This window comes from Branchiostoma lanceolatum, chromosome 11 (genome assembly GCF_035083965.1).
Source record: "Branchiostoma lanceolatum isolate klBraLanc5 chromosome 11, klBraLanc5.hap2, whole genome shotgun sequence".
Taxonomy (NCBI): domain Eukaryota; kingdom Metazoa; phylum Chordata; class Leptocardii; order Amphioxiformes; family Branchiostomatidae; genus Branchiostoma; species Branchiostoma lanceolatum.
The window spans coordinates 5,387,494-5,402,841 of record NC_089732.1 but is presented as its reverse complement, the minus strand read 5'-3'; the positions used below and the strand labels follow the sequence as shown (position 1 = coordinate 5,402,841).

The 15,348-nt window shown below is 38.8% G+C and overlaps 1 protein-coding gene across 1 annotated transcript; it reads left to right on the top strand.

Annotated features, from left to right (window-relative positions):
* Positions 1-2,227: 2,227 nt before the first annotated feature.
* On the top strand, positions 2,228-14,177 carry LOC136444586 (pumilio homolog 3-like). Its single transcript, XM_066442212.1, has 18 exons — positions 2,228-2,507; positions 2,984-3,113; positions 3,584-3,659; positions 3,999-4,092; positions 4,520-4,586; positions 4,881-4,950; positions 5,359-5,463; positions 5,867-5,970; positions 6,499-6,574; positions 7,020-7,118; positions 7,470-7,523; positions 7,939-8,019; positions 8,826-8,968; positions 10,994-11,139; positions 11,558-11,643; positions 12,379-12,469; positions 12,821-12,911; positions 13,929-14,177. Exons 1-18 carry the CDS (start codon positions 2,228-2,230, stop codon positions 14,062-14,064), a joined length of 1,929 nt encoding a protein of 642 aa, XP_066298309.1. The 3' UTR covers positions 14,065-14,177.
* Positions 14,178-15,348: the final 1,171 nt, after the last annotated feature.

Sequence of the window (15,348 nt, the reverse complement as noted above, 5' to 3'; positions counted from 1 at the left end):
GGTATCGCTACTGGTAGATCTATGTTACCCTGTTATTGAACAGGGCTATACTTCATACTTTTACCTTTATGCACCTTGTAACACCTTTTGAACATGAAGTTTGAAGAAAGTTGGGAGAATAGTTAGTTTCAATTTATAGTACATATATATACTAAAATCTATAGGCAACATACCACCATGCCTACTACATGAAGACATCATTAACAATAACGTTACCTTCCTGAGCTCTGTAGTCGTCTAAGTGTGACCACACTGGCCACGTTGTCACAGTAAGTACCACAAACAAACATAGGCGCATCAACCCTGCCTTCAGTAAATGGGTATCCAACCTGTAACAGCACAATAGGTTCCAACATTTCTCTAAGCTAAGTAAGAAAAGTGTTTCCGTATCTACTCGTACAGTATATGAATTAAGATATTTCACTTTGCATAGATGTTTTATGATTCAAAATATATGCTGTTACTTAGTTCCCTTTTGTAATATCTGCAAATATTTGCCTTTGTGCACTGAGTGCAAAGGTTATCCTCGTGGCTGTAAGGCTATAGTAATTAAGGCCTTTATTGTTAAATTTCTACATGAAGAGAAGGCAACAGAATGCTCTGTCTTCACTTATCCACATAAACTGTATTACTATGCCAGGAGCGGTCAATCAAAAAGAGTGTAAAAGTGAAGGGGTACAGGTCCTGTATCAATCTTCATATATCGTATCTATTTTTGTGGCAATGAAATTCTGTGGTAGAGCTAGAAGGGGATAGGAGGTTTTCACAATGTTTGGAGTTTGCAGTTGAAACATTTCTATGGTACAGTAGTGATACATTGGACACACACATTTGCTTTGTAGAGTTCACCACAAAAAATCGTGAATAATACCACTGCAAACAGTATAAGCTGTACAGTACTACATGTACAAGATATCAATACAGTTTAAAAACCAATGACTGAATTGGTGTTTCATAATCCCCCCCGTTTTATATTTTGTTGTTGAATATGTCTAATAGTGTTAAAAAGCTACAAACAGATCATGCATAATTGTGGACATTAAATGTCACTTTTTTTTCAAATCTCTGTATTTTAGTTCGGAAGTTGATAAACTTCATAAAGCCTGTGAGTTAAGAGACTACATGTAGCGTAGAATAAAGTTAAACTCTTGTGGTAACGTCAGATAGATTGATCATATTTTTAATCCAAACAATCATTAATCACATATCATAAAGAGTGGATAAATTAATGCAAATTGTATGCTACATACACAAACACATTTGCCATATCCAATTCTCTGCTGATACACAGAAGTTTGTGCGATGGAACTGGGTACACCACATCGTGGCTGAACTTAGAAGATAATCTAGGTATAACCCGTTATGCAAAAATTATCTCATAACCCAAGACGACATAATCTTAGGCCTCGTCAAAAAAGTTTAGAAATCTAAACATGTGTACTCACGTTTCTTGCTTCGCTTAGCTGAATATTCAACGGTTTCTTGGCACACAAACGACTTATACAACACTCTGGCTACTCAACACAACCCTGGACTTCCTTTGACAGACTCAGAAAGACAACAAAAGCTTAAGAAAGCCCTTCTTCTTACACAACTTCTTTACAAACTCACACAGACACACCTCCTAACCTATGACCTACTCCCGGTGCCCTAGTACTTCCTGTCTGTACCACCTCCGGGTTAGAGGTTAACCCATAGGAGGCAACGTGCTACAGACAGAGTGTCCAGGATTGGGAAAGGATTTGTCAGTAAGTTTTTCACATTTCCGAATGATTCAACATTTTACTGCCTTAGAATTATCATGAATACTCATAAATCGTTCTGTTTAAACTAAAATTGCACCGTTTTCTTTGGAAATAAGCGCGATTGTGGAATAATTCTAAGTTGGGACATGTTCCGTTTTGCGAAGTTCGCCCCCCTCCCTCCCAAATTATGCCATACTGATCTCTTTGAAAACTACGATAATATCTAAGATCACAGTCATCGATTTATGCAAAAAGCACATCTGGAACAATGTCATGCATAGTCTAAAACTGTTCATATAGATTAGAAATGTGTGAAGTAAATATAAAATAGTCAAATTATAGTACAGTACTTTTCTCCCTAGCTAAGCGTTACTAAGATTTTTTAGTAGTTAAAAAACAAGTTTCTTTTCAGTTCGCTAACTGTTATATCCCTGTATCATTTTTCTTCAGTTTTGTAAAGAAATGGCTGTAACATGTTAACAATGGAGGATACTAAACCAGAGAAGAAGATCAAAATTAAACGCACCAAAGGAGCAGCAACTGGCCCACCCACCAAGAAAGTCAAGTCCTTCAACGATCAGTCTCAAGAACTTGCTGGAGGCAAACTTTTCAAGAAAACAGACCAGAAGACAAAGGGCAAGAAGTTAAAGAAGGATGGCAAAGTTAAGAAGTCTACAGAGGGGGAAGAAAAGACAGGACAAAAGAAAAAGTTACCCGAGAAAAAAGGAAAGAAGAGAAAGAGTGAGGAAGAAGGGGAAAGTGGTGAGTTATGTAATTTGTGTTTTTTATCATACAAATCTATGATAGTCAAGTGACCCAAGTCTATTTAAACCAGCAGTTTATCAAGGGTCCATCCTTCCTCCCTTTTATTGCTTGGGACGGAAAAAAGGATCCAACAATTTGTCCATTGATGGTCTATGATTTCTTTCTCCTTTTGATTTCATTTTATAATATAATTTCAACAGTGCAATACATGTGAGACACAGGCAGCTATTGCTGGTGTCGTGACCCACACATAATATACCTGTTTTTACACTTGGGCGGAGTGAGGGAAGTCGTGTAAAGTGCCTTTTTCCGATCCCAAGGGCACAAGATCGGTGGGGTCAGGGGATTCAAACCCGGGACCGCTGCGTTCTGGGCCGAAAACCCCGCCGTATCAATAGGACAAAGTAAAAAATCTAAGTGTCTTTTGAAGGGTTCTTTGTCAATCTCTTTATGGTACAAATGAACATGTTCAGGGGAAAGTCCAGAAAAGAAACAGAAGCTTGTGGAGATGAAGAAGAAGGAGCGAAAGGAAGTCCGTAGACAGCTGAAGAACAACTACCCACTTCTCAAGAGGACCAAGGAGATCTGGGAGGTCGTCAGAAGGTACCCTCACCTAGTTTTTGTCTTCCTGACATTCACTGTGCAAAGCTGGTCTGAAACACTGAAACAGAAGCATGGTTTAGTGAGCTTTAACCATGTGTTGAATGCAAAATTACAAAATTTTGTCAACTCCAAAGTGAAAATTTCCATGTGATGTCTTGCTGTGTTTGGTGTCCCTATTGCATTTCTGTGAATCATAACTCAAATGTTGCTGGACATTTAAAGATCTTCTGACCCTATCAAATAACCTCTATCAAATGTTTACAGCTCAAAGAAGGGATGCCAGAACTGAAGAATACTTAAAGAAGACTTGCCGATGAAATGCAAAAATCTTGTGTACAGTTGAGCAAGGATCCACTGAAATGCAAAAAGAGACACCAACAGCACCTGCCTGCTTCATCATTGATATGGAGAGTGTGTGAAAATGCCTTATAAACAACTTAACAAGTCATTCTATGCACCTTTCTCTGCAGACATGATTGTAAGAAAGAGACCAGAGCCAAGCTGATGACAGAACTCTACGGACTCATCAAGGGCAGGGTTAAGGAGGTGAATAAATGATCAAAGATGTACTGTAAATGCAGCAATGGTCACAGTGGTTTTATGTTCACACTTTCACGGTATACCGGTAAACTTGTTACCACAAGCTTACCACTGCAAAAAGTTGTTCCTTTGTGTGAATATAGTGCTACTATTGAGTATTGTTTCAAACGCGAACTCAAAACCACTGCTAACACTCAATTTTCTCCCTACCGTCAAATTGAATCCCCACGAACATTTCTGCATTTACAGTATCACAATGCTACTCTTAATTTCGATGATCCAAAATTTTTTGGTTAGTTAAAATGTTTCTGTAACAAAATGAAATGCTATGTTTGTTTCCAACAGCTTGCCAACGCCCATGACTCAGTGAGGGTGATGCAGTGTTGTATTCAGTTTGGCACTCCCGAGCAGAGAGCCACATTGTTCGAAGAACTCAAAGGTAAGAGGTGTTTCTACACAGACTTCTAATATGCACTGGTATGTATCATAGGTTTATTGATTTGATCATTGAACTTTAAAATACATGGCAGCATCCTAAGCACAGCAGAAGACACTGAATTGCGCACTTCAGGCATGTTACATGTAACAAAATCTAACTTGAAGCAACTATACAACTACAAGGGGAAGGAAAAGGCTATGTACAATTACAACAATAATCTTATGGAATAACAACATCTGATGTGTGTAAATACAGCAAAAAGTACAGTTTTATAAATGAAATAAGAGGTACAAGAAAAAACCTGTTTGAATGTAGAGCTTTGATACTTTCTAATACCTGAGTTGAAAATTGTACACATTTATGGAAAACTACTGACAGTTTCTTTACATCACACAGACTTTAATGATCTGCCTTTTCTTTGTTCCAGATGAGTTGGTGAATATGTCCAAGTCCAAATACGCAAAGTTTAGTGTCAGGAAACTCCTGAAGTATGGGTGAGTATCAGCATGTAATTTGAAAACTCTACTTCTTGTACTGTACCATTTGTGGATTATGCTTTAGAGTACTCTACAAGCAGAGGTTGTTGGGGAAGATTGTAACTTTGTTACCCTATGCCCCTCTTTTTCTGCTAGCCCTACCAATCTCTGCTTGAGTGTGTGTAAAATATATACACTGTATTCTACTATCTACATGTATGTTCTTGCTTCTATGAAATGTACATGGTATGAATCAATGATTTCATTTATTGTCATTAATCATTGTACAACTTCTGTTTCTTACTGCACTAGGTCCAAAGAGCAGAAAGCTGAAATCATGAAGAGTTTTCATGGTCACATAAAGAAGCTCGTCAGACATACGGTAGGTTCGGAATGTAGTACTGTTATCTTAGCAGTTTCTCTATTTCATGAAACTTGTCATACAACTTGATGACTAAAATACCTTTCAGACAGTACTGTTGATGTGTATTACTTTGTTAAGTAACAATTACAAGTGTATTTACCTTCATGAAAAATGGAGATATTGTTTTTGGTGTGTCTGTCTGACCGTGTGTCTGTGTGTGTGTTTCGAGATATTTATAGTCAGCATAACTTAAGAACCTCTGTGATGATATTTGATATGTTCGTAGGTCTTGGGAAGACGAGGGCCAAGGTCGATTATTTGCTTCCTGGCGACTTTCCTCGGCACTGCAACAGAAATTCCAGTTTTGATGTGTTGTTTAGCAGCCAACCTAATCATGACTTTCTTACTTGCCTTACTCGATCCCAGGAAGCCTCCAGTGTGTTGGAGTATGCTTATAACGAGTGGGCCAATCAGACGCAGAGGAAAGCCATGTTGCAAGAACTGTACGGGAACACCTATGTGGTCTTCAAGGTACTGCAGTTTGTAGAAATGGACCTGTAAAATTATTTTTCATTACAACATGTTTAAGTATTTGTCCTTTCTTTAACTTTTTCAAAGGAGCTTGACATGTTACACACGTAAATTTAAACATCCATAATAGTCGGAAATAGGTCAAATTACTTTAAGATTGTAACTTGGATCATTTCAAACTTAATATTGTACCATGTTATAATGCAATGTTTCATGTCAAATTGTATTTCTGAATGTACATCATTAACTTTTCACCTTGTTTTGTTTAAGAACATGCTTCTCTCTGAGTTGTGATATCTTTTTGTAGGTACACAGTAGGTTATAGATATATTTGACTAGCCAGGCAACATTGTTATTGCTGTACAAACTTCTTATTTTAGACTCTTTCTCCCCAATTTTCCAGGCTCCTAACACCACAACTTTGCAGGAGCTCTTCACTCTTCACCCAGACAAGAAGGAATTGGTGATGAAAGAGTTTAAGGAATCTCTGACCCCGCTATTGGAGAAGTGAGTGACACAGGAATTAACTCTTGTCTTGTCTTTGTGGCATTCAGGTAAAAATTGTCTTTTAAACCAACGTAACACAGCAGGACATTTTCAACAGCAACACGGCCAGTGGCCTCTCGGTCACTGCACAATTTTTAGGGATTTGCCAATGTTCGCAGGTAACTGAGCCCAGTTCAATGTTATAAGTAAGCTTTTCAGGCAAAAGTATGTTTTACTCTTTGACGACTTTGAAATTCGGTGTTCTTCGAATTCTTGCAATCAACAAATTCAGCCAAAGATTGTGGACAGTGTGACATGCCATACCAAAAAAAATTCTGTATTTCCAACGTTTGTGGTATCAAAGTATATATAATTTCTAAGCAGAAAATGCTCACTTTTTGTACAGGCAACAACCAGTTGGCTTTTTTTTACCAATATGATGTTGCCTTGGTATTTTAAATGAATGAAGTACAAAAAAGTGCTGTTTGTCAGATATTTCCAAGTTAACAATCTATGTTAATTGATGTGCAATTCTAATCCTTTGATTAGGACTGTGGTGAAACACACTCTGGTACACAAGGCATTACTGGAGTTCTTCACTCATGCTGAGGGCAGGCTTCGAGCAGTAAGTCATGTTTGTACATCTGTGTTAATTTCTAGCCTGAGTACTATCCTCCGAAGTAACCGCTAGCTCAGTCTATTCTCTTTTAACCATGGATGGCACTCAGGCTAGTTATTTGTAGGGAATGGTTCTATCTATGTACAATGTACATCATGTATGGTATTGTATATTCTCAATAGCATTAAGAGTTATTGTAACACTATTTTGGACCAGGTAAACATGTTTGCTATGGGGTAACCTTACCCTTTGTTTAGTGTACAGTACTGTCCTTGGTGCTGAATGTTGTATCTTTTGTGTTGAAAAAGCATTAAGAGTTATTGTAACACTATTTTGGACCAGGTAAAAGTGTTTGATCTTGGGTAACCTGGCCTTTTGTTTACTGTACAGTTCTGTCCTTGGTGCTGAATGGTGTATCTTTTGTGTTGAAAAAGTTTCTGTCATTCTTTAGGAAATGATTGAAGCCATCAGAGAGTCCCTCATCCACATTCTGCACACCCACGATGGGTCAAGGGTCACCATGCACTGCCTATGGCATGGGACAGCAAAGGTAACCTTTGACATTTGACCTCCCAAATGGCCAATAGACATTCAGCACTCTATGGCATCCAGAGAATGTATAAAGTTAAACATAACTTACAGTTTACCTATGTTTTACAATCTTATTGTATGGAAACATAACTTAGGTAGATCATATCTCTGTTGATTCGTTATCAATTTCGTTGTCCTCTGTATCATTGGAAAGCTTGTTTATTGTTTTTTTAAATGATACATTATATGTAATTATCATACTTTTTGAGAGGTACATCCGGGCTGACTCTGTGAATGGGTCACAACAAATTTTCTAACCTTCTTCCTGCAAGACCTTCAAGTGAAATTTAGGTTTCTCTCTCTCTTCCAGGATAGAAAAGTCATCATCAAGACTATGAAGACCTTTGTGCAGAAAATTTGCCAGGTTTGTTTTAGTTTTTGTTGTTCAAATGAGCACTGTTTTCATTTTTACCAATATGATAACACTAGAATCCTAGCTATCTTAATTCCAATTGCCATCAGAATGAAAAAGACAGATGTGGTCAATTTATTGCCATTTGATGCAATGCCTTTTGTAGGATATTGGAGTTTTCTTCAGAGCAGTAAGAGCTTTCGACTGGAGTGCTATTTCTTGCCGCAAAAGCGCCACCTACTTCGGCCACATATAGCGGTGAGAAGCAGTACTCCAGTCAGAAGCTCTGGGGAAGGTGTCTGACAGACACCGAAACGTCAGCAGGTGAGGTTGTGTAAAAAGAAAACTCCTATTGTCTACCAACCTGGTGAAATTATTTACGGAATGCCTTTTGTAAGTTGAGAATCGTCCTTTTCTTACTCCACAGGAAGAGTTTGCCCACCACACCCTGCTGGCACTGTTTGATGTCGTTGACGACACCAAGTTAGTCTCTAAGGCCATCTTGCAGGTACGGATAGATATTTCCTCACAATTGTTGAATATGATGATCGAAAGAATCTTTAATTTGTCATAGAGTCCACTCTATTTTTATTTTTTTTGATTTGGACTGGGCTTGGTGACTAGCGAACCTTATCTAATCTCTGATCTTATCTGAACATAACGCAGTGATCAAGAAAACACGGGCCATTTTCCGACCAAAAATGTCCTTTTTAGCTCACAGGGCTCACATGGGGTATATGTTGTCCTGCTTGATAATGCTGGCTATTATAATAATATTAATAATATTAATAACTTTATTGCAAAACAATTGTACAAGGTACAAAGTATGGCATTCACTGGTACATAGATAACATTGTATTAGGCTAATTAGTCTATCTTATAAAATATGGTGTAGTATGAAAGGTTGTAACATTTTTTTTTTTCGTTTCAAGGCATCCTCATATGAGGTGAAGCATGATGCTTTTTCAAGTAGCTAGTGGTAGTGCAATGCGGCTTTGCTACGGCTCGTGTTTTTGGCCAAGCACACCGGGTCACCCCTACTCTTCTCGATACGTGTGTTGGGTTCTTTTACGTGCAAAGTTTGTAACAGTTCTTTCGCCACTGTTTGCCACCCTTCTGGTGTCCAGTGTAGTGCTATTCTTGTTATGTCATATACATGGCCATATGTTTCTTATACATGATATTGCCATATACCGGTACATGGCCATATGTTTCTTATACATGATATTGCCATATACATGGCCATATGTTTCTTATACGTGATATTGCCATATACATGTATGAGAAACATATTGTTCCATTCTCATTCCCCAGGAACTGCTACAGAATGTACCGGACCTTGTACAGGACCAGTATGGCAGGAAGGTTCTCCTGTACCTGTTGTGTGGACGGCACCAGGGGCACATCCACCCTGACATCGTCAAACTACTGCAGCAGGGAGACAGCAATGAGACAAGGTGGGACAGACTAGGATATTTCAGCAGTATGGTTGTATATACTGCCATACAACCATAGGGTACCGGCCTATGTACCGGTGCAATGGCCTAGTTGGTAGAGTGCTTGCCTTGCATACGGTAGGTCGTGAGTTCGAACCCCGGCCGGGTCATACCAAAGACTCTAAAAATGGTACATACTGCTTTCTCTGCTTAGCACTCAGCATTTGGGAAAGAGTATGGAAGTTGGACACACATCACTACCAGCGGACCAGCCCCCTGCTGTAGTGACTTGCACAAATGTGTGTGGCCCAAGGGCTATAGAAATGGAGATGGGCGCCCGGGTCACTTTAACTTTAATGGTTGTATGTAACAGTATGGTACGCCAAGATGATGATGATTTCAGCAGTAGAACCGTACTGGTACACTGTATTTTGTTGTTATCGGTTCAACCATGCTCTTGTCCTTATTGAAAATCAAACATTATTTCAACATTGGTAGTTCAGGTACACTGCACCGGTACGGTTTAATCAATTTGATACAGGTCCAAAATACATGTATATAATGTTATGTCCTTTTAATCTTGCTCTGTATATATGTCTGTGTTTGTATACTTTTTTATGTTGAACCCTGGAAGATTAGTCGTAATTCGACTAAATGGTATCGCAATAAACCAACCAACTTGAACCCTGGTACTGTACCGGTACTAATCAGTTCAAGCCTGGCTAGGATGACTGGCAAGGGGATTGGAACTTTGACAGATAAAATCACCATGAAATTGCTGTGGCAGTGCACTAAAGACTCATCCACATGCATGTCAAGTTTCATCCATTAAAAAAACCTTTTTTGATGCCACACTGAATCGTACAAAAAAGCTGCAAAATGAGCAAACATTTGCTGTAAATTGCAAAACTATAACAGATGTCGTAGAATGGCTGGGCCGTAATTAAATGATTGGTATGGCGTATTATCACATAGGTAGATGGCGTTGACCAATCAGAAGCCTCCATTGCCCACAATAAGTGGTCTGTTATCACGCCATAACACACCACTTATTGACGTCATGCCAGAACACAACCGTTCCATTTTGTAGAGGGGGTATCTTTTTGATGAATCTTTTTCTTAACCTTGTTTAAAAAATCTTTATTGTCTTAGAATTCCTAAAAAATTTCCTTAGAATACATGAAAAAGGGGAAACAAATTTAAAATTCCCAAAAATGTTCCGCGTGTTCCATTTGCTGTTGGCCAAAGAAACCACGTTCTATCTAAGGTTCCGCGCGTTCCATTTCCTGCTGGCCAAAGAACCTGTGTTCTATTCAGGTTACCTGAGGTCATGTTGCAGGGAGATTCTTCAATGATAACATTTTCTGACTGACCTGAAACCGACCCTCCTATCCTGTGTGGTTGAAATAAATAAATCAGGCAACAGTTGTACATATTCTTCATCATCTTCTGTTAAAAAAGGACAAATGTGAATTTGAACTGCATTCTTAATAGTATAAGGGATCTATGCGTCAAACAGAAATTGTCTACTCTTATATGCGTCAGTTTGGATAAGCTTTATGATAATAACGTTAATGACCCGCCTCTTCCTTGGTGTATATGGTGTCATAACGTCTGGTCATGTGCTATAACCATCTCATAAAACCACCTCGTTCGCTTCGCTCACTCGGTGGTTTTATTCGGTGGTTATAGCACATGGCCAGGCGTTATGACACCATATACACCTTGGGGCGGGTCATTAACCCTTAATTGGTAAGGTTTGTGTTGTGCAAGCAAAAAATGTTTTGGTGCAAGTAATTTTTGCCCTGTCTATCTGTGTATCTAAAATGGCCAAAGAACTCAATGAACTACTTCTAAAGGCCTATATAAAAACATGTATAAAAAAAAAAAAAAACATCTGGTGGTATGTGCCCATGCTTTGTGCCAAATTTGTTGTTTGGCCCCAGAATGAAAACCTTGAATCCATCTCAAAACTAGAGTTCCACAACCTCATACCTCCGCCAAATGATGTTGACCCTTTTTTTTTTTTTACAACTGTATCAACAGCAAGAAGGACCCAGCCATGAGAAGACATGAGTTGTTAGAGTTTGTGTCTGCACCCCTGCTGAGGTTTTTCATCGAACACACCAAAGACTTGGTGTTTGACAAGGCACAGAGTCAAGTCGCACTCGCAACTCTGGAATATGCACAGGGTAAGAAGGGTTAAGAATCTTTACATTAAGATTTACCTCTTTTTGTAGCCTGTTATAATTACCATTGCCAGGATGTTGTATTTTAGGCAGTGTTTTCTACAGTTCTATTTGTCGGCCACCAAGAATGTCTGGATGGATTGGTTTCATATTTGGTGTAATGGTAGCTTGTAACAAAGACTAGAATTTAGGGCTACCTGGCATCTTTCTATGGTACTGCAGTGGACTTTCTGGTTGTGATATTTTGTGGACATACTATGGTATGGTTTTAATTTTTGGGTGGTAGATAGCTCTTGGGGCAGAAAGGAAGTGGTGTAAGTTATTTTTTTAGGGTCCCTTAGTTTTTTTTGTAATTGTTAGGTTGATAGGAGCTTCTCTCAGTAAGTCAGTAAAATTGATGTATGTTATATCGCTTCATCAGGTGATAAGACGGCAGCCTATGAGGCCTTGTCCTTGTTGGCAGCTGAAGACTTCATGCCACAAGGAAGAGATGGGGATGAAAGTCAGGTACGCAACAATGTAATATAGTTGTTCTGAAATACAGGTTGCAACATAAGTGGTTAGGAATAAAGCCGTGGCCAAAAGAATTCGGATTTTGCATCAGAATATTGAAAAAATGTTCATTATTCTATTTATCAATGTTGGAAAAAGATAGATTCAATGTGGACTGAATACACTAGTTGCACATGTATGACATGTAGGTATGTTTGGAACCAAATTTAACTACAAATTAATTGACGTAATGGTTCACTTCCTTTTGCATTAAAAAAAAAACAAGTAAAATTTCTGTAAAATTAATGCAGAAATGTTTGCGCGGATTTAGTTTCGTGGTAGGGAGAGTATGGGTTTGTTTTCTTGTTTGAAACAATAGTAGCGCTACAGTCAATGGATCAGCTTTTCACAGTGGTTTTTAATAAGCGGTAAAGAGTTCACCGCAAAAACAGTGTACAGAAAACCACTGCGTACATTTCTGCATTTACAGTATTCCATTTAAGTTTAAGGTTCTATTGTGACATTAAAAAAAAAAAAGATCACCCAAATAAACATACAGAAGGTCTGTCGCGGTCACAGAAGACAAGTGGTTGTCCTGGACACATTACTTAATGCTTGTGTCTTTGGGAAAAAAATTGGGACCGACCGAAATCGGTCGTCTTAAGCCGATGGTCGTCTTTTGGACGTGGTCGTTAGACCCAGTTTGACTGTATTTGTAACCAGAGCCTCTGATGTTGATGGTTTATCCAGATGCACCTTGTGGAACACCCAGCCGGTCACCTCTTCCTGAAGAGGCTGCTCACCTGGGACAAGAACCAAAGGGAAGCTGGCCAGACTGAAGGTGTGTGAATCATTCAAGTCTGGGGGAAATTTACACTTAGTTAGAGTAGGTCACTCTTCAAGTAGATCTTCCGGTAGCAAAATCGTTATGTTGGCCAAGACAGTGAGACTATGAGCAAGACTGTGAGTATCCAAACTTATAAGTCTGGACCTGAACCCCTGAATCTGGACCTGAACCTGAACATGGGTTTAGGTTTCACTATTGAGAAACAACTTTGTTGCCTGTCTACATCTGCTTGGTGATTATTGTAGGACTATATTCCTGTAAAAATCGTTTTAGATGCTGTGTATTGATTATTTTGAAACTTTAAGAGTTTGATTGTATTCATGGCTTGTGTGCATGTCTTCCCAGGGTTCTTTGCTGCAGCACTGCTGTCTCACCTTGAACCTGGTGCCATGGCATCGTGGGCCAAGGTCAACCGGGGAGCCTTTGTCATTGTCAGGTGGGTGGAGCAAGTTCAAGGTCACATCATGCCATACAGAAGGCCATGGTACAATAAGCTGACTCACGGTTTGAACTGCGCATGCCCCATGAAGGCCCCTAAGTTTTAAGCAATTTTTATCCAGATGTGTTTTATTTATGTCTCAGGGTCCTTCAACTTTGATATATTACCTGTGATGCATCACACTGCACATGCTTGAAGGTACCAGAACACAGTTTTCGGCCTATGGGGATTTCTATAGTTCGGAAAATGGAAAAGGTCCACCATCCAAATCCTACAGTCTAAAAGCCGACATATTTCTACACCACACAGCACAGTTTACACATGGATGCCTCTCACATGCAGCTTTCTACCCAGTCTTCCAGAGTTTGAGAACTACATTTTGTACCCGCGTCATGGACCCTGGGGGTCGCGGAGAAATACTGTGTTCTGCGACCTTCAAACTGTGAACTAGCTTATTACCAGAAAATGTCCATGGATAAAATTTGTTCAGTTTTCTTCTTTAGTATTCTTCTTTACTCAAACTTTAGTAATCTTCTTTACTCAAGTTGTGCTTTTTTTGCATCTAATAGATAAACCAAATAGAAACTACATGTATTTTCCTATTCATTTCCTCTTAGATAGTTTTGATTTGCATCAGTCAGTCAACTCTTCTTTCCTGCAGCTACAATGCTCTGATGTGCCTGTGGTTCAGTACATAAGATTTATGTTTCTAATAATAATGATAGTAATAATAATAATAAATTTTATTGCACAACAATTTTGCAAGGTACAAAGTAATGGCATCAACTGCACAGGTGCTTTTAAGTTAAAACTACAGTTTTATAAGGCTAATCTACCTGATACAAGAGTGTACAGTATGGGATCATGAGCTTTTACAGTCATTGGAAGAATTTCTAACATCTTGACATATGGTGAATAGAATGTATTGGCCTCTCAATCAGTAAAATGACAGCTATCAGAGATTTCCTTGGCTTTTCTTCTAACAAGTTTAAAATGTTTCTGATGTGTTAACAGTCTGCTAGATACTGGCATCCCAGAAGTTGTGAAGAGGGTTCAGAAGGAGTTGGAGCCACAGAAGACAATGCTTAAGAACATCAAGGTCGCTGGTACAGACATCCTAGTCAAGAAACTGGAAACACTGTCTGCATAGAAGGAGAGACCATGGATTCAATTCAGCATCTATTTCCAATGTTATATGTGGTATGATATGATACGATAATCATATTAAATACCCTTTAACAATGTGTGTATACATACATGTATACCACTGAAGTCTCATGCCAACATAAAGTTATGTTGTGAACATTACATTTGCCAATAAAAAAAAGTATATTGTTTGTTTGTTTCAATATGCAAATGGGTAGCACTTGAAGAGCTTGAACCCTGTGAAAGCAGCATTGTCCTCAGTGCTACAGGATGGTTATGCTTGTAAAAAATCTTCCGAAAAATTGTTTTAGTTCTCTTGTTCACAGACAAGCAGTAAGGAAAAAAAATCAACCAACAGCTGCCAAGTAATATTGATGAATGTAATGATATTTTACTACTACATATATGTTTATTTCAGAGATTCTTGTTTCTGGGTCTAGGATACTGTTTGTCACATACTGTTAGTATTTTGGAATTCACATTGTATTGAATATCTGAGAAAACTCAACATTATCATTTCAATCATGACAAAGCTTTTTGTGGATAATGAAAGTTGTAAGTTGTGCTGTGTGCATTTAACATGACAACTTTTAAAATTATGAGAACAGCAAATAACTAATGTAGGGATACCAGTTTCCAAGAAGCAATCATTAAAGACAATTGCAGTATTTGTCCTGAAGTTTGTCTTATTTCTTTAGACTTAAGATGTTAAAGCCTCAAATTCCGAGTATCAACAACACGGGGGGGGGGGGGTGAGCTTGCTTCTATTAGTGTTGTAGAATAGCAATGTAAAAATATAACCTTCTTGGCCAAGGTTACTTGTGCAAATCTTAGACAAACATACATACATACATACAGACCCACCCAACAGCTGGCGTAACCGAAAACATAACCTCGGCGAAGATAATCACCTGAAAAATATGTTGGTGGTTGTAGCGATTTCATTCTGTCTAGGTTTTCCCCCAACTGGCCCAAAGTTATTTTAAGGTTTGACGCCATTTGCAATGACGGTGGGACTTTCCTGGTGGGATACACCTTTTTGGTCAATGGGGTAACACCCGCCGGCGGCAATGACCTACAATGTACGGATTCCAGAAACGTTTCGTGATAATGTCACGCGTAAATGCGGTAGTCTTGTAAGGGTGATAACAATGATGTGATTTTCCCATTCGTAATGTCGGGTTTTTCCCACCTTGTTTTAAGCTTCGACGCAATTAGCTAGGTGGGACTTTCTACGTGAGATATACCATTGGCACGATTGGGGTCCACGGGAGACCATTTTTGCATT

Excerpts from the sequence above, each read along its gene's own strand:
- LOC136444586 (XM_066442212.1), top strand. The coding sequence starts at position 2,228 with ATGGAGGATACTAAACCAGAGAAGAAGATCAAAATTAAACGCACCAAA. Across the intron at positions 7,524-7,938 it reads TTGTGCAGAAAATTTGCCAG|GAAGAGTTTGCCCACCACAC; the intron begins GTTTGTTTTAGT and ends CTTACTCCACAG. Across the intron at positions 8,969-10,993 it reads GGAGACAGCAATGAGACAAG|CAAGAAGGACCCAGCCATGA; the intron begins GTGGGACAGACT and ends CTGTATCAACAG.